The 18,791-nt window shown below is 40.7% G+C and overlaps 1 protein-coding gene across 3 annotated transcripts in view; it reads left to right on the forward strand.

Moving 5' to 3' along the window:
- Nucleotides 1-17,196, forward strand: part of Nalf1 (NALCN channel auxiliary factor 1) — a 566,094-nt gene extending 548,898 nt beyond the window's left edge. For 2 of the 3 annotated variants that reach the window (XM_048800644.1, XM_015484090.2), the window contains one exon: nt 15,469-17,196. In XM_048800644.1, the coding sequence (XP_048656601.1) occupies nt 15,469-15,758 (290 nt within the window). In that variant the 3' untranslated portion in view covers nt 15,759-17,196. Of the gene's footprint in view, nt 1-13,835; nt 13,882-15,468 lie in introns of all 3 variants that reach the window. The other variant, XM_048800645.1, reaches the window with a different exon arrangement.
- Nucleotides 17,197-18,791: the final 1,595 nt, after the last annotated feature.

Below are 18,791 nucleotides of genomic sequence, written 5' to 3' on the forward strand. Positions count from 1 at the left end.
CTCCCCAAGGAGAAAATTGAAAGCATGAGGCTTCCTTGAAAATGCATCTTCCAGAATGCTCTTTGAAAACTCTAGTTTGATCTGTGTTACCCTGTTGGGATCTCTAACCTCAAGCATGGCACATTTTAAGTGGGTTCCCCAAACTGAGCATTACAGGTTGAGTTGTGTCTCCCAAATGCATATACTGCATCCTGATTCCTGCATCTCAGATGGTGATGGGTGGTGTCTCTGAGGTCTTAATGGAGTCCGTTCGGTTAGACTGCAGCCAAGAGGCTGGGCTCTCTTCCTATTTGATGGTGTAGTGCTCTGCTAGGCTGGAGTCACCACGGGCTGCGTGGCTGATATAGAGGAAATGAGCTCTCACAGTGCTGAGGCTGTAGGTCCAAGATGGAGGTGTGGGCAGCGGTGGGGGCCTCCGCTCGGCCTGTGGATGGCTTCCTCCCGCTCCACATGCAGTGCTTCCTCTGTCACGCTCCTGGTGTCTCTCTGTGTGTCCAATTCCCTTTTCTCCTAAGGCCACTAGTCATGCTGGATTAGGGCTCACCCCAAAGATCTGCTTCTCACAGAACCATTTCTTTAAAAGTCATTTCTCCAAAAACAGTACATTCCCAGGGACAAGGATTTAACTGTGTGAAATTGGGGAGAAAAAAATTCATCCCATAACAAGGTTCGTATAAGAAGAGAAAGTTTGGACACATGGATGCACTGTGGGCAAAGAAAGTGAAGAAGACAACTTTGTCTGCAGCCCTGGCAGAGCCATGCCCAGAGAAGTGGCTTGCAATGGTGGAGAGAAACAGATGAGTTCAATGTTGGTCTGTGAATAAATTGTAACTTTCACATGGAGACATTTTTTTTAATTCAAAATTTCTGCAGGATTAGAGGTCAGGAAGCAGATAAAAAAGGGATTTTAAAGAGGACAAGGGCCCAGTCCAGAAGTCTTAGAGGATAATGATCATATGGAGAGTCAGCATTAGCATTATAGATCATCTTGGTTTGTAAAATGAAACCATTTTTGTAAATTTCACAAATCTTCCTTTGAAGGAACATAGCAGTGTGAATCTGTGACACCATTGTGCATGCTGTGTCCAATTTTTCATGTTTAAATAATTGGAAGATTTTAGACCTGAGACTGAAAAACCCTTCATCTCAGGAGAAAACTGTACTCAGTGACTTTTCCCTTTGAAAAATATCTAGACACTCTGAACTTCTGCTCAATATTGCTGAAACCCTGAAACTGCTCTAAATAATAAAGCCTGTTTAAAAGGGGAAAAAAAGGAATATATATATTTTTTAAAAAGTCTAGCAGAATAAGCTTTTTGTCTCTAGGGAAATTTCCTTTGGTTAAGAAATATGTTTGTTCTATCATTTTCAACTTGATTTTATGAGCTTCTCATGTGGTTTTGAAAAGAGATAAAGACAAATTGCTTTATGCAACAGTTTGACCAATTCCTCATTGGCTTTTAGATTCTCAATCTTTTAAAAATTTGATTTATTTATTTTCAATACTGAGGATTGAATCAAAGGGTGCTGTACCACTGAGCTACATCCCCAGCTTTATTTGTTTATTTATTTGAGGCAGGTCTTGCTGACTTGCAAGGCTGCCCTCAGATTTGCAGTCGGCCTACTGTGCAATTCCCATTCTGCATCCCTTCAAAATAAACGACTTCTCTCTTCATTCCTTTCTGTATTTTTTTTTTACCCAGAGAGATAATAACTTTTAATCACATGGAGAATCACCATCAGTAAAAGCATCAAATTTATTATAAATCATGAGCTCCATCAAATGACCTAAGAAGTGAATGGGAGTCTATGAGAGAAGGTCCAAATGCAAAGAGCTGCAGGCGCTGGGCTGTGGCAGCCTGACGGTGGGTTTCGTGTCGGTCGCCCCACACAGCAGGAGAATTGAGACTGAGTCCTCAAGAAGAGATGTCCTGATCAATAAGGAAGGTCTTCCAGGAGGGCAGAGAGATGCCGCCTTGTCTCCTTGGTTCACAGTTCACTGCATGGTCCATTACACTTTTCTGTTCTTTCCTTTCCCCAGTTCTTTAGATTGTAATTGGAATAGCTGAAATTCTTCTAATAGTGACTTTCTTGTCATGAGCTTGGCTCCAGCGGGTTATTTCCCTGCTTTTATTATAAAATACTTGTTAGGCTTACTGTGCTAGGGAGAAATGCAAATGACTAATTGCACTGAATACATCTAAGCTGATTTCCTCCTCCTTCACACTTTTCCAATGGAGAAGTACACCCTGCTTCTTTGCCCCTAAGTATCTCCTCTTGCATTTTCAGTCCTTCTCTTGCCTCTTCATTCATTCGATGATCATTTCCTAAAAGCTCTTTGTGCTACATATTCCACTGCTGACAGAACTTGCCAAGTGGTTCTGTAGGTCAGAAGCTCCTCCTGGGGCTGAATCACGGGTCTGCAGGCTGGCTCCCCTGCACAGGTGTCATCTCTCAGACAGTTGGCAAAATGCAGTTTCTTGCTGTTGTGACACTCAGGCCCTGTTGCTTTGCTGCCTGTCAGCTGACGGTTGCTCTCAGTTTCCAGAAGCCACCATGTTCCTTGACTCCCTCCTCCATCTTCAAAGGGAACAGTGGTTGAGAGTCCTTCATACGTCATCTCTTTCTTATCCACCCTCTGCCTTCTTTCCACTTTGAGAGCTCTTGTGATTGCATTAGTCCTGCATGGATAATCCAGAAAAATCACCTTATTTTAAGGTCTTCCAGCAAGCTAACTTAATTCCTTCTGCATCCTCAATTCTTTTTGCCATGTTCCATAAATTATGCACACTTCTGAAGATTAAGAAGTGGACCTTCTTTCTAATAGTGATCCATCATTCTTTCTACCATATCTGTAATGCACCAATCTTGTGCCGGATGTTGTTAATACAAAAGGGATCAATAGACCTGGTCATGACCTAAGAAACACATGTTCTTCTGCAGAAGTAAGCAATTAAACACATTCCAGCCTAGAAGCTTTGTATGTTCAGTTTTAAGCATGGATAGAGGAGGAAAGAAACTAAGGATAGAGAAGGCTGTTTTTGAAAATTTACAGAAGTGGAAAGGGAAGACAGAGAAACTGTTTCCTTGGTCCTTTTTATTTCCTTTTACATTATTTCTTAATGTCTAATTCTTAAGTGAATGCACATGACTTTGTCTCTCTCTCCCTCCCTTCCTTCTTCCATTCTTCCTTCATTACCAGTTGTCTCTCCTTTTCCACGTCTCTGTTTATGCAGGAAACAGATCTATAAAGAATGCTGTCCCACTGGGGTCGAATGGAATGACAGGCACATCAGACACTGCAGATGACCAGCGCAGAGGGGCCCAGGAGCCAGCTCCTGCCTGGCTCACACTGTACTGCCTCTAGGAGACAGGGACTCGAAAATGACATTATTTTTCTTTATGTTTTTTCCTTTAATAGGTCTTCTAACTCTTCTAAAAAATGTGTTTTTGAAAAAAAATAATCTTCAGAAAGACATGTAAACTATTGTAAAAGTGACTATCTTGGTCATTTTGAAGAATAGATATTCTAGGTATCCTAATTAAGAGTTGCAATTGGATATTAAATCCTGTTGTTTATAAAAGAAGGAGAAAAGGATGATTCCCTGGCATTATACCTCTACCACTTTAAATTCATTCTTTGACTAATTAGTGATAATGATCAGATCCTTTGCAATGTGCTAAAACTTCAGAGTCTTTTGTCTTCAACAGATATGTACACCAGCTGAGCGTGGTGGCACACCCTTGGAATCCCAGGCTCAGGAGGCTGAGGCAGGAGGATCACAAGTCCAAAGCCAACCTCAGCAACTTAGCAAGGCCTAAGCAGTTTAGCAAGACCCTGCCCCAAAATAAAAAATAAAAAGGTCTGGGATTGTGGCTCAGTGATTAATCACACCAGGTTCAATCTCTGGTGCAAAATAATAATAATAACAACAATAACAACATGTAAACCAATGACCCAAAAGGGCTGCGCCTGGGAAGCAAAACAGAAAAGATCCAAGATGCCATTGGGTGCAATGAGTTATAATTTTATTTCCCTATCTGGCGCTGAACTAGGGGAATAAAAACTATCATTCTGCCAGAGACATTCTGTTTGGCAACTGGCATACCAGAGTCTGAATTAGATGATTATTCCCTATCACTCTGCAGAAAGTGTGCAACTCCAAGATAACAGTCTAATTTTTGATGGAAGAAAGCAGTTCGGTGGAGTGGTGTCCAGGCCCACAGAACCGAGGCTCCACCCCCAGCCCTGCCTGCTGCCAGCACTACATTGCTTCCCAAGTGCTTGAGACTCCTTTTAGAAAATTACTGTCTCATGTTATTTTTATTTGAATGTTCTACTTCAAATGGTGGAAGTACTGCAAGTCGATTCAATTCAAATCTGAAAATATAAAGGTGGTTAATTATTGTAGATAATGTTTTTGTCAGATTTAAAATCGACTCAAAAATATTGAGTCTCGTTTTCAGACCTGCTCTATGGATTGCTATCTTATATTTTCTTTAAAAGAACATTGCTTCCTCTTAGAGTCTAGGTCTTGCCAACTTAAACTTTAGCATTTGTTTTGAGTAAAAAGTTTTGTTTAAAATCACAACTGTTTTCTTTTTTAACATTTAATATTTCAAAAACTAGTGAATCAAATCAGAAAAATAATTCCCTCCTAACTCATTGAAAAACAACCACATTTCTGGAATCAGGACCTATTTACGAGGTGTTTGTATGCCTTAAACCTTTGCCTCATGTAGAGTAGACTTAACTGTATGCATGCAGACAGTGGGGTAGTTGCATGTGTACTCTGTGATTACACAAAATGCCTGGTTTTCTTTTAAAAAAAAAAAGGAAATGTTGTTTGTACTCTAAATATGCTGATGGATCAAAGCATTAACAATACTGTCTTTTCCATTACAGCTCATGACTTAAGATACTGCAGTCTCAGAATTATTTGTGTAGTTTCCTATTACAAGAATATTTCCTTTACAGCGTTGTAGTTACCAGGATTTCCAATTTTAAAAAGTCTGTGGGCAATCACTAAGCAATGATACTGGTCCACAGCATGTTATCCAGACAGTACCGTTTCACAGAGAAAAATGATGAAAAATAAATAAAAATAGATAGCATATCTATCTATGGATAATGTTCTCAATGAGGAACATGCAGTTTTCTTTAAGTGGCTTCTTGGGCATCCAAGGGAACAAAAGCAGCACTCAGCAGGAAGCAGGGTGACATGCTGAAGAAGATCCAGCTCCTTCACATCCACCTGAAATTCAGGCTCCTAGGCAGCGCTGGAATCATCTGAGCTCTTTAAGGCACTTTGTGAGATTCTCTTAATGCACTTCCATTTGAGAGAGCCAATCCAATCTGCAAAGTGAATGCATTTTGAAGAACATTGGGTTCACCGCAGAGGAAGAGAAAGAACTGCTGATTTACTCCTGGCCGTGGTAACTCCCGCCGTCTCCACCTGATAATCCTGGTACTTGGTAACTTCTCAGAGTAGGGACGAGGGACAAAGGCCATATTACCCTGGAACTTCCCCTGCCATGACCCCTCCTTTGCTCTAATACTCAGGGCAGACACAGACAGTTGTCCTGCAGTGTGCTGGCCCTTCCCCGGAATCCCTGGGGTGCCCTATGCAGGGTGCCATCAAGTCCAGTGATCACCAGGCAAACCTCAAAGGATTTGTTAGGGGTGGGGTGGGAAATTCAATATGTTTGGTGCATGTTCATTTTCTTTGTCCATTATTTTCTCTCTTATTTTCTCAGAACACATTTTTCATAATTAAAAAAAAATCACTGTAACCATTTTGGGAAAATAACAATGTGAAATGTGATATTTAACAGCGTGTGTTAGGTTTCTGTTTAGACTATATTCTCTCTGGCTGCAGACAGTCTGTTCTCTTAGTAAAATGCTCAAAGACGTTGGGAACACCAGTTGAGGAAATTCTCTGCTTAGTTTCAAGACATTTCGAATGCCCAATTTATTCCCAAATTTAGCTTATGGTCTTAATGAATAAGTAAATTCTCTGTAAAACTTCTCTGCCATTTCAGTGTGGGCCTTTGATTTTAATTTCATATAGTATCATTTTTCAATTTTTTGAGTAATCTATACTCTATCTTATGTGCTGTTAACTTTCAGCTCTGAGTGGCCTTTACATAATCAGGTCCATATGGGCCTTTTTAAAGAGTCTGTGATTTTTCTTCCTTATCCAGGACAGTTGTTGGGATTGGAGTATTGGGCCCAGGACCCCCCAGGGATACCAAAATCGGCGAAATGGTCAGGTTCCTTAGATGAAATGGCATAGAATTTGCCTGTAACCTATGCTCATACACATTCAATCATCTCTGGGCCAGTTGTAATACCATGCAATGTAAATGCTATGTCAGGAGTTGTTAGACTATATTGTTTAGTTTAATGATGGGAAAAAAACTTCATACATTTTCATTAAAGATGCATTATTTTTCCCTAATATTTTCGACCTGCAGTTGATTAAGTCCATGGACGCTGAGCCTGTGGACTCAGAGGGTTGCCGGTGCTTGTGTAACATTTCTATGTAACACAAGAGGCTACTGTGCGGCTACATCTAGGTGGTTTGTGGTCTAGCACATTCAGTTCTGTGTGGCATTCTCTTACAGCACAAGCTGTATCATTCCTTGGCTCCCTCTCTCATTAAATCAATGTTCATTTTTCTTTCATAGACAAGTAACCTGCTAGGTGTTGATAATTCTGAGATGGAGTGGAGGAATAATCTTCACTCTCAACAATGTCAAACATGAGAAAAGTAATATATTTTATTCATGTCTATTAGCTTAGCTATAGTAATGTGAAACTTCATTCACCATTAACGATCTGATATGCCCACCCTGACTCGCCCCCCAAATACTCATTTACAAATGAATGACTTAGTTACTAAACTTTGCTCATGCTTAAAAGATTTGATAAAGGTTATAAATATATAGTTTATAATTTAATTATATAATAGTTATATAAACATATAACTATTCCAAAGTCTGATTTTTTTTCATTTTTCAGATAGTCGCTACAATTTGGAATTTTTTCTAGATTTCTTAGATACCACTCTCATTTTCTATGGTTTTACTTGTCCAGTTATAAAAGAACCCTGAACGCCAGGAGCTAATGGCACACAGCTGCAATCCTCAGGAGTCTGAGGTAGAGGGATTGCAATTTCTTCAGCTTCAGCAACTTAGCTAAATCACTGCAAAACTAAATAAATAAAATGCCTGGGATGTAACTCAGAGGTAGAACAGTCCTGGGTTCAATACCAACTACTGCTAAATAAAGAAATACCCTTGAAAAAGCAGCAAATTCTGTACATATTATTTAACCTTCTATTTTTTAATGTTTAGAGGCAAAAAGTAGCAGCATTTGAGTAACACTGAAAGTGGGTTTATTTATTTATTTTGGTAAGTTATTTTTAAGTAACCCTTAGTTTATATGTGAAATCACCACTGTGCAAATATAAAATGAACAGATATTAATGTGAAAACACCAATTTCCAAAAACATTTTCTGACAAAAACTGTCTTGGTAATAATAAAATCCCTGCATTTAAGAATGGGTGTGATTTCTGGTTCAAGCTGGCAGGCTGAAGCCAAAACCTGACCTCCCATCTGTTCCTAAATCCTACTGAAATTGAAGTGAAAACGACAGAGTAGGATGTGTTCACAGAAGCAATGAAACCTGAAAGTGGGACCTGATCAGAACCAGGACTGCCTGCAAGGGTGTGTGGAGAAAGGAAGAGCCAGAGGCCTGCAGCTGAGGTCTCCGGGGACTGCCGAGGAGACAGTCTCCAACAGACCTGGAGGGATCCGCATTTGGTTTTCTATTCTTTGCCTGAATTAGCTCCAGTAGGTTTCTGTTGCTTATAACCCAATAGCCCAGGGTTATGACAGAAATCATAATACAGAAATAATATGGAAATAGTTATGTTAAAATTACTGGGAGGGAAGATATAAAATGTTAATAATTTGAAGCTAAATAAACACTCCAAAAATGATGAGGAATGAGTTAAAGAAAGTAAGAATTTGTTACTCATTCATACACACTAGTAACTAAATAACCATAGATTCAAGTGTGTATAATTATTGTTTTAAAAAGGTGTAATAAAATCAATAAAAATGAATTTCACAAACAGAAAAAAATATGCAGTGAATGCTCACATAGCCAATGACAGGATGCAGAGATTCGTAAGGGAACATTTAGTATCAAATGATGGAAGCCATACTGTGCAATCAGGAAACCACAGTCAATGCTGTGGACCTGCCTGGCAATAGACATACAAAGTGTTAAGTTCTCCTTTGCAGTCACTGTGAGGCCAGACGGGGACACGGCACAGAGAAACATGCAGGATGCAGGCCAGCCAGAAGCACTGAGGTCAAAAGGTGGAACAGAAAGGTGCGCTCTGGGGGGTAGAGATGACCCTGACAGCATGTATGCAAGGTCACCCCCAAAGCAACTACAATGATAAAACCCCAATCAACAGATGAAATATATTTTTTTGGTTAAAGAGTGCCATTTTTTCTGTTAACAGTAAATGTTTATTTAAACATAGATGTTTATTTTAAAAGATTGCATAATGAAGACAAAGAAATAATCAGAAAAAGAGCTAATTTATTATTATTATTATTATTATTATTATTATTATTATTATTTGTACAGGGGATTGAACTCAGGGGCACTTAAACACTGAGCTGCATCCACAGATTCTTTTTTTTTTCTTTTTAGACACAGAGCCTTGTCAAGTTGCTTAGGGCCTCGATAAGTTTCTGAGGCTGCCTTTCAACTTGCAATCCTCCTGCCTCAGCCTTCTGAGCCACTGGGATTACAGGCATGTACCATCCGGCCTGGCACACTTAAATGCCCAATTCTTTAATATAAATAAATTCTTTAATATAAATAAACTTGAAGTTAGTTACAAAATAGTCCTAAAATGTGTTAATTAAAATTGTACCAAAAAGACTCAAAGACATTTAAATAGAAACGGAAATATAAATTGCAATTTAAAAATATGTAAAATCACTGAATATGAATAAGAGAATTATCTAATGCTATTATTAGGTAAGGATTTAGAGCAAAACGTTTTTTATACTTTAAAATAAACTTTAATGAGTAAAGTGGCATTCAATACAATGCAGTTAGAGGGAAATGATAAAAGGAAACAGAACAAAAGACAGAGTCATACTCAGCACAAATGAAGAAATAAATGTGTGGACAAACAGAACAAGTGCACATGCCGTCCAGAGCTGTTTCTTTATTGATAAAACAAACATTAAAAAATAAAACTTTTCATGTTATATCATAGACAACAAAAGAATAAAGTGGAATAAAATATTAACAATAGGGAAGAGATATAGACACTTTTAGAGTTTTTAAATTAGACATTATGAACAACTCTGTTAATAAGTGTAAAATGTTCTATAAAATGATATATATTTTAGAGAAGTATGATCAATAGTGACACAAAATAATCTTGATAGATTAATAACCTTTGGAAAAAATGAAAACCATGAAATTTTATTTGCATAGTTTATAAATTCTATGTCATGTAAGGTTGTCTAGAGTATAAAATAATTTTTTGCTAATGTAAGTTCTTTTAAATATTATAAAAGTAAAAATTATTGATTTTAAATATATACATATTATACATAATCTCTCTTGCTAACATACATGCATAAAAGAAAATAAATATTCTAGAATCAAATAATATTGTGAAACGAATCTCACATTAAATACATTTTTATGTCTGAAATCTATAAATTATATGCATCTTTGTGTGTGTGTGTGTGTGTGTGTTACAGGTGTGGGTATCTTCATTGATTAAAAAAAAAGGGCTAGGGAAAAATATCTAGTAATTTCTCATTTCTTGTTTTTTCATGCTAAAAAATTCTAATTGAGGGTGATTTTCCCTCTGTCCTTTAACATTAATGTGTTCCAAGCTTTCATAATTAAAAAATATTTCAAAGTATTTTAAAATGTATTATTAGTTGAAATATTTGAAAAGTTATCCTTATATATTCCTAGGTGCAAATATCCTGAGATAAGTAAGAATTCTATGATCATGTATTTATTTTAAGGATTTCATTAGATATTTAACTTACCTGTTCTTAGATAATACTTATTAAAATCACATTATAATATTGTTGAGCTCTGAAAAAAATGAGGTTCTTCTGTGACTTAGTCTAATTGAAACAGAGAAATAATGTGAATTTAAGGTTCTTTAAAACTCTTCCTAATAATAAATTCTGATTCTACTGTTTATCCCAACTCATAACAGAAATAGTCAATATCATGTGAGATTTTGCTATCTGATTAGTCAGTTTTCATGTCACTGTTACCAAATTCCCCCACAAGAACAACTGAAGGGAAAGAGAGTGTACTTGGGGCTCATGGTTTCAGACGTCTCCGTCCAGAGGGAGGACTCATTGCTCTGGGCCCAAAGTGAGGCAGCACATCATAGGGGAAGGGCCAGAGAAGAAGGCTGCTCAGCTCAGAGTAGGATGGAGAGACAACAGACAGACAGACAGACAGATAGGGAGGAGCAGGAGTGAGGGCGGGAGGAAAGGAGGAAGGGGCAGAAGGAATAGCAGCCTTTTCAGAGCACACCCCGGTGACTGACTTCCTCCAGGCCTGCCCCTCCACCCACAGTTCCCACCCAGCCAGTCCATTCAAACTAGGGTGGGCTGATTGGGTCACAGCGCTCACAATCCAGCGGGCAGCACCTGCAGGACACTCAGAAGACAAAACCATCAGCAGTCATCATTCCCCACCTGAAGAAGCAAGTGTCCCCAGGTTTCAAGGAACCCTAGGGTGACTTTTCATCTCTACTACACATGGCAAAGGAGTGACACCCTCAGACGGCGGTAGTCCTTGCTCACTGGGGAGTGTTCAGCGGAAACCGCAGCATCTGTCAGGATCTAGGACAGGGCACACTGACATGAATAAAAAGAGCAGCAGCATTTTCCACACAGTCCACACCAAAAGAAACGTTTTAAGGCATGAATCAAAAAGCAGAACAAAACAACGGATAAGAAGACACCAACCAAAACCCCTCGGAAATCAGGAAGGAAAGAGACGTGTGTTAAAGGTTGCTGAAGCAGCTGAAGGCACAGCCAATCCGTTTCCACCCCAGACCCTGCTGACAGAGCAGCTCCTTGTAAGGTCTGCAGGAGGAGATGACCCAGTGAGCTGTGCCTGGCCTGCTCTCCACACCTGTCCCCCACCCTGGAGGAAGACTGGTGGCACTATTGTTTCAGGAGGAAACCAGAATTTGGAGATGAGAATGAGTTGTTGACCTAGAAAACCCAGGAGGAAGGTAAGGCAGGAGGACCCCATGGAGCACAGATCCCTGAACCCACTCTGCGTGTGCGACTTCTCCCTCAGCTCCTCCTCCAATGTCATGCTCAGAAAACAAACAGCCCAGCCGCATCCTCCTGGCCAATATTGGACAGAGTTTTCTGGGAAACTTAACCTGAAGGCAGAATTTTATAAGTTTATGTCTCTACATCCTATATCCTCATCGTCAACAGCTCTCCCTAGCTGCTGGACTCCAGTGCTTTCCAATATGGGGGACAACCAAGACGGCACAGCCTTCCCCTGAGGAAAATAAAGAGTGAAGAAAGCAATTCACTGTGTCAACACTATGTGTGCGCTATATTTATTGAAATCATGAAACGAGAACAATCCCCTCAAAAAAGCAACCTCAGATGACAAGAAGATCTCCTAGGAATATCATAAATAAAACTCATGAATATAATTACACACTAAACCCAGCCAGTATTCTAGAAAACAGAACAAAAAGATAAAGCAACATGAAACAGGAGAGAGAGAAAAATTAAAGGACAGGTTCTGGAAATATAACAACCAAATATGAGAGCAATGTTAGAAAAAAATCAGAAGGATAACAATTTCTAGATTAGAATTCCAGACCCAGTCAAAGAACCAAATAAATAAGAAATAGAAAAAAAAACCACATTTTTAGGCATTCAGTGTCTTGGACATTTGCCATGAGGTTTTCCTCCTGAAAGCATTAGATGTTAAGGCCCTCCAAAATGAGAAAGCACAGGATACAAGAAACAGAAAGTCCAACGTAGGAGAGAGGTGACAACAATCTTCAGGAGAAATGCAAATCAAAACACCAGATATCAAATCACTCCAGGTAGAGTGTCGCCCAAAAGATAGCAAGTGCTGAAGGACATGGATAAATGGGGGGTGGACAGTCCCGCTGGTGGTGGGATTATAAATTAGCAACACCATTATGGAAAACCATGGGAAGTTCTTCAAAGATTTATAGCAGAACCACCATAAGATCCAGCAATCCCACTTCTCAGTCTATATTCAAAGAAAATGACAACATTGTGTCAGAGACGCTTGTACGCCTGTGTTTGTAACAGAACCATTCACATTGGCCAAGAAGTGAAATCCTGTCATCCGCAACAAAATGGATGGGACTGGGGAGCATTATGTTAAGGGAAATGTGCAAGACAAGCATCACATAACCTCATAAGTGGAATCTGAAAAAAGTAGATCTCATGGAGTCGAGTGTAGAATGGCAGTTACTAGATAGAGGCAGGGGAAAGAGGAGAGGGTGGGAAGGCTGACTGATGGGTCTAGGTGGCAGCTAACAGTAAGTTCTGGTGTGCTATTGTATGGGTGACTCTAGATCATAGTCATGTACTCTGTACTTGAGAAATCTGGAAGAAAAGATTTTTGAATATTTTTGACATGAAGAAATGATAAATGTTGGAGAAGGTAGACATGTTCAACCTGATTTTAACATGGTACAGTGTATATGCATATTGAAATGTCACCTGGGAACCCATACATATGTATGGCTTTTAAATATTCTGTGAAAAGTAAATTTAATTTTTAAAAAATGATCCCAAGACAATATTGCCGGGCAGTTTCCAGGGGGTGCCTGTGCCTGTACAGACTGGCCGAGGTCCAACAGGCACTTCCTTGGGAAGATGAGCAGGGGAACCAACTGCTTGTTTGGGGCAGAATTAGTCAATACACAGAATGAGGAGCTCCAGGAGGAGCAGAGGGCCTGGGAGCAGAGAGCGAGCGCACTGCATGGCGGGTGGAGGACCCGCTGGTGGCATCCTAAGGAAGGAAGGGAACGCAGAGCATGCGACTTGACTTGCTCCTTTGGGAAGAGGGGATGGCTGGGAGGGAGGCTACTTCCTGGAGGCAGGAGGGGACCATATGTATTACCCCGCATCTCCTAAGGAGGAGTCTACAGAGGGGAAATGTAAAACATTCCAAATTGGAGCTAAAAAACTTGCTGATATTTTCCTTTGAGAAGGAAACATCTGAGATAAGGGATGGGAAGATCTTATTTTTTCTTATTTTGTAACATACCCTGTGGCATTGTTTGAACTTTAGTATGTATGCATGTATAACTTAATAAAAAAAAAACTCTTGTTTAAAAGATGGGTAGGGGGAAAAGAAAGAATATCAATTGTGCCTCTCAAAGAGAAGTGTTCCTTTATTGGCCTGCATGCACTGCATTCTTTGTGAAATGACTTTTGTTAGATTAGCAGGCCAGCTTCTGAAAGACTTCCCAAGAACTTCTTCCTCACACGACATTGTTAAATATGTTCTATTAATATTCTAAAATGTTGATCTACATGACCTTTAGATTCCTGTTTTTATTCTCTCAGTATGAACTCTTTTCATTGTAGAATATAGTACTGGAAAACAAACTTCAATAAATGATTAGCCTACCAGTGAGGTATCTTATATGAAAAAAAGAAAATATCATACAGTAAAAATGTCGCAGCTGCAGATCTCATTAATTCAGTTTTTTTTTTCCATATTCTTCCTAGGCGAAGGTGAAGTTTACCTTTGAATGCCTAAGAAGAAATGAATATTGTAAGCATCGTTATAAGGATATCTTGGTCATTTCTTTAAAAGAAACTGAAGATTGAAACGTATCTTATTAAAGGATTCTTTTAAATTAAGTAACCAGATGCACTTAGTGTATTCATGTGATAAATGCTGATGGAATATTTTATCTAGGCATTCTGCTACTTATTGGGAATGCGATGCTGAAACTGTGTAGTTCATGTATTAAGTTGACAGATGAGTAAGGAAATTGTTGAGAGAACGGGCAATTGTAATTAAAAGAAAAAATAATAATTGCTCTAGTGAACAGTGAGGCAAAGTGCACTGGCAGCCTGGGAGTCTGAGCAGAGACATCACAAGCAGTTCCACTTGAGCTACACCTAAGAGATGAATGAGAGTTAGGCAGATGATGACAGAGGACAAGGTAGGAAGGAACAGCAGCCAGGCCAGTGGTAGACTCCACAGATGGGCAACCCCAGCGGCCCAGGCTTGCCAAGACTTCAGACACCTCATCTGGAGAGAAAGGAAGGGTCTTTAGATGTTACTATATGGGTAGAAGCAATGAAATGCTGTTGGTAACTATCATTATTAACAGGAGCCAGATTTTTCAAGTTACTTCTATGTGCTAGGCCCTGAGCCAAGCACCTTACATGAGAAATCTCATTTAATCATTACAACTACTCTATTATTATCCTTATTTTTTTTCCAAGCCTGAGAGTATTATGACAAAATGTGCCTAGAAAATTCATTCTAACACCCATGGGGGAATGATTCAATCAGACAAAAAAATAGGAGCACAATGGCTTACACAGCTAGATAAAAGTGCTAGGCATGACACAGCAATGCACAAGATTGGAACGATTACAGACAAGCAGTTTTTTATTCTTTTCATCAATCCCAAAGTTTCAAAATATGTATTTATCAATTTCAAAATAAGAATAACGTGTATTTTCAGAGGAAAAGGGGGCGGGGAGAAGATATTCAGCAAGGAAGAAAAAAAGAGCAAGAGAGGGAAAGAGAATGAGAGACATACTCTTGAAAGGCGAAGTGGGAGGGTGGATGGGAAGGGGGCTCCGCTGCAGCCCTCCAGTGCAGGCAAAGTCCTCCGTAGCGTAGCGAAAGCAAACGTGGGGAGACACCACACCACACCACGAGATAATCAAAGCACCGGAGCACCATTAGCGGCATGGATGGTTCTGCTCGTACAAGGCAAGAGGAAGTTCCTGAGCACAAACCGCTGGCCTCCGTGTTTCCTGGAAGCGCACCATGACCACTGGTGGTGGCCTCCCTTAGCGCAGCCAGCGTTAGCCCATGCATGGCATTCAGGGGTGCAGGGGAAAGGGCAGCCGAGTGTCTTTGCTCTCCAAGTCAGTCCAGAACCACAGGTTCGGACTGCGACCTGATGACATCTTTTTTCGGTATTCAGGACCCACCAGCACTTGGTACAAGTGGCAGGAATACCCGAGAACACCCTGAGCTCGAGGCCAGGGCCGGCTCGGGGCTGCTGAGGTGCCGCCCTTACCAAGCTCAGCGTTAGGTTGTGGATGGGGTGCCAATGTAGCCCGCGCTCCTGCCGCCCGTGCCCCGCGCTAACCTGTGCCCTTCTCCCCGCAGGGCTCTACGAAACCTTCCTCACCAATGATGAACCACAATGCTGTGACGTCCGGAGAGGGGAGCAATCCGACCTCCCCCGCAGAGGGAGGCCCCAGCGAAGTGACGCCTGCCACAGGACGTCGCTCACCGTGTCCTCGGCGACCAGACTGTGCAGTGGCAGACTCAAGCTGTGTGTCCTGGTACTGATTCTCCTACACACAGTGCTCACCGCCTCCGCGGCGCACAACGCCGCGGGCCTGGGCCTGGGCGGCATCACCTCGCTGGAGGAAAACGCCACCAACGAGGACTAGGGGGACGGCGTCCCCAGCCAGCGGCCCACCGGAGCAACGACTGCTGCCCACCCACCAGAAACTGGGTGCTTTTACCCTGGATCTCTTCTTGCAAGGCCTGAAGGGTAAAATTCAGAAGATGGGCCTGATTCCAAAAAGGACACCCCGCAGCGTTTTATTGACTAAAAGGCTGTGAAGTGACTTTCAATTTCTCACACCATTTTATACACTGTGTTTTAATGTTTGGAGGTTTTATTTGCTTTCGTTTCGGTCTGGGTTTGTTTGTTTGTTGATTTCTCTGCACTTGTTAATACAGGACTTATTTTTCGGGATGGTTTCTCCGAGGTGAACGAAGTCTTTTCGCTGTCTCTCTATTTCTAGTCATCGTGTGTGTCCATCAGGTAGTTCTGTCTTCATGTCCTGTCAGTTTCTATTAGAGGATGATGCTATGACCTCACGGTATAGCAAAAAACAACTACAACAACAAAAAAAGAATAAAAAGAGAAAAAAGACAAAAAAAAGAAAACAACAAAAAATAAAAATAAAAAAATTCCCTAAGTCTCCCTCTACCCATGAATCCCACACCCTTCCCAGCCCTTTGTCCCCTCCCTCTTCTCGTCCCCTAAGCAGACAACATCCGCTTGCTTCTGTCTGTGTAACTACAGTGATGGGTGTGCACACCCTTGCACAGCCCGTTGGGAGCAGAGCCCAGGGGGCCGGTGGGGGTTCCCTTCCAGCTGAACAAGCAGTGTGTTCCACCAGAGTGGAATCCGGCAGTAACACATATTTACGTTGAAAACAAAACAAAGAAACAAAAGTTATCATGAACTGAGTTGCTCCAGTTCCCATTCCCAAGCAATCCAGTCCTTTCTTGCTGGTCAGTTGGACAGGAGCAGCGTCCAGCACCGCAGCAGGGAGCGGGCAGGGCCTCCCCTTGACCATGGAGGAGGCTCTCACTGAGTTCAGCTCCGTAATCTACGAGCACATTAGGGCCATTGTGATGGTGTCAGAGAGACCAAGGAGGGCACAAACAGGACTTTTCCTCCTTTATCGTGGTGGAAGAGATTCTAGAAATGCTCCAACATCTGCAGTATACACATAATATACAGTTGTATCCCAGTATTTCCCCAACATAGGGTTTTGAATTATTCCAGGTATAAAGTGTATGCAATTCTGCATTATCACAGAGGAACAACTACTTTTTTAAAAGAAAATAAATAGGTCAGCCATTTTTATTACAGTGCAAAAACTTTATCACTCCAACACGCTCTAGGGACTTGAGGAAGAGAGAAGTCTGATCACTCTGTTTGTATTTTTTTTCTTTGTTGGAACATTTCACCTGCTGAGTGTATATGAATTTGCTTTCTAAAAATGGCTTTTATGAGTTTACAGTAGAATCACTGGAAGGAAGAGTTAATAAGGGCTGTTTTTAAAAAACAAACAAACAAAACAAATAATTTAAAAAAACACTTTACATTCCTTCCTATTCTCTAAGTATACTTGGGAAGTGCACTTTGGGAGGTTTCTGTGTGGCTGGGAGATGAAGGAAATCCATAGAAAAGGTCCTCTTAGCGAACAAAATTTAGTTATTGACTTTATAGCTATGAAATCCCCCAGGCATTTGTTTTGTTCAAACAGACTTTACCCTCTGCATCATACTAACCCCTGCAACATGCGTACAGTATGCATATTTTGTTTTGAATAAAAAATGTTTTGTTCCAGTCTGTTAAGAATATTCAAAAAATAATAAAGGTATTGCTTAATAAAATTGCTAGAATTGTTTAGCAGTACATGCACAAATATTTTACTAGATTCTTTGTTTTAAATAGTGTTTTGTTGAGACTGAAAAATCCTAAAATGGACTGCGCAAATACAAGAAAAAAAAAACACCAAAAATGCAAAATTCTCCAGTTTTTGTTCCTTTTTTAAAAACTGTTTTTTTCCCCACACACATGCATTCACATGTGTGTACACATATGCACAGGCACTGCATTTTAATTTAAGTAAACATGGAGCTCTTCTGGGGACAGGAGTGGGTGAGTTGGGTGACTCTGGGGGGACAAGCTAACTGCACTGAGTTGTTGACTGTCAAACATTTGTGGAAGTGAGTGTTTTGATAGCCTCTGTCCCGGTGGGTTAGAGATTTCAATGGTGCTGGAGGTGAGATGCTGGGGGAATGGGCAGGACAGAGGTGGACTGCTGGGGAAGAACTCAAGGGGCCAGCTGTTATTCAAATGGCCTTTTCAGGATCTTAAGTAAATGACCAGGGAAACAGTTATTAGGACTTGGACTTTCCCTTTCTCTGCTGTGGAAAGACCTCTGCACACTCCATCTCTTCAACATTCCTCCTGCTGCTCCTGTGGGTACCTCGGGCATTTCCCTTCTCAAGGAAAATGATTCATGGGTAGACGCAAGAGCCCCCCACTTTCCCTGGTGAGACAAGAAGTTCCTATTTCTAAACACTATCCAAATGACGGCGAACAGCATCCTTGATAAAACAGCTTTTCCTCTTAATATATTTTGCAATTGATTAAAGTCCTTTTTAAACATAACGGATCAGAAGGTTCCATTTGCCCATGTTTTGGGTTTTTTTTTTTTTTAAGAGAGAATGGCAAGAAAAGAAAAGAAACCACCATTGGCTTACATGAGAGGTGAGATCCCAAAAGGCAGTTCCAAAAGCCGTGGGAAACAATCCAGCCTTAGATATGGACACAAAACTGAACAGAGTGGAAGAGGCAGAGGGCAGGACCAATCCTCACTCTTCCTCTCTGAGGAAGTGCCAAGTAGCCTGTCCTCCCCACAGGAAGCTTTTCTTGTCATATTCGTTTGCTCCTATTACAAGAGAATCATCTCAGTGTCTAGTATCTATTATTGCGAGTGTGTGACCCTTTGCAAAGCTGAGCACCAGTCAGGACGATGCCTTTCCCTCCGTCCGCTTGTTCTCGTAGCAGTCTTCCTGTCACACACGTGAACATTCAGGACATTGTGCACAGATTGATTTCACAAGATAAATTCAGTCTCTGGTCCTTTATGATCAACATCTTGTTCCATTTT

This window comes from Marmota marmota, unplaced genomic scaffold, assembly GCF_001458135.2.
Source record: "Marmota marmota marmota unplaced genomic scaffold, marMar, whole genome shotgun sequence".
Taxonomy (NCBI): domain Eukaryota; kingdom Metazoa; phylum Chordata; class Mammalia; order Rodentia; family Sciuridae; genus Marmota; species Marmota marmota.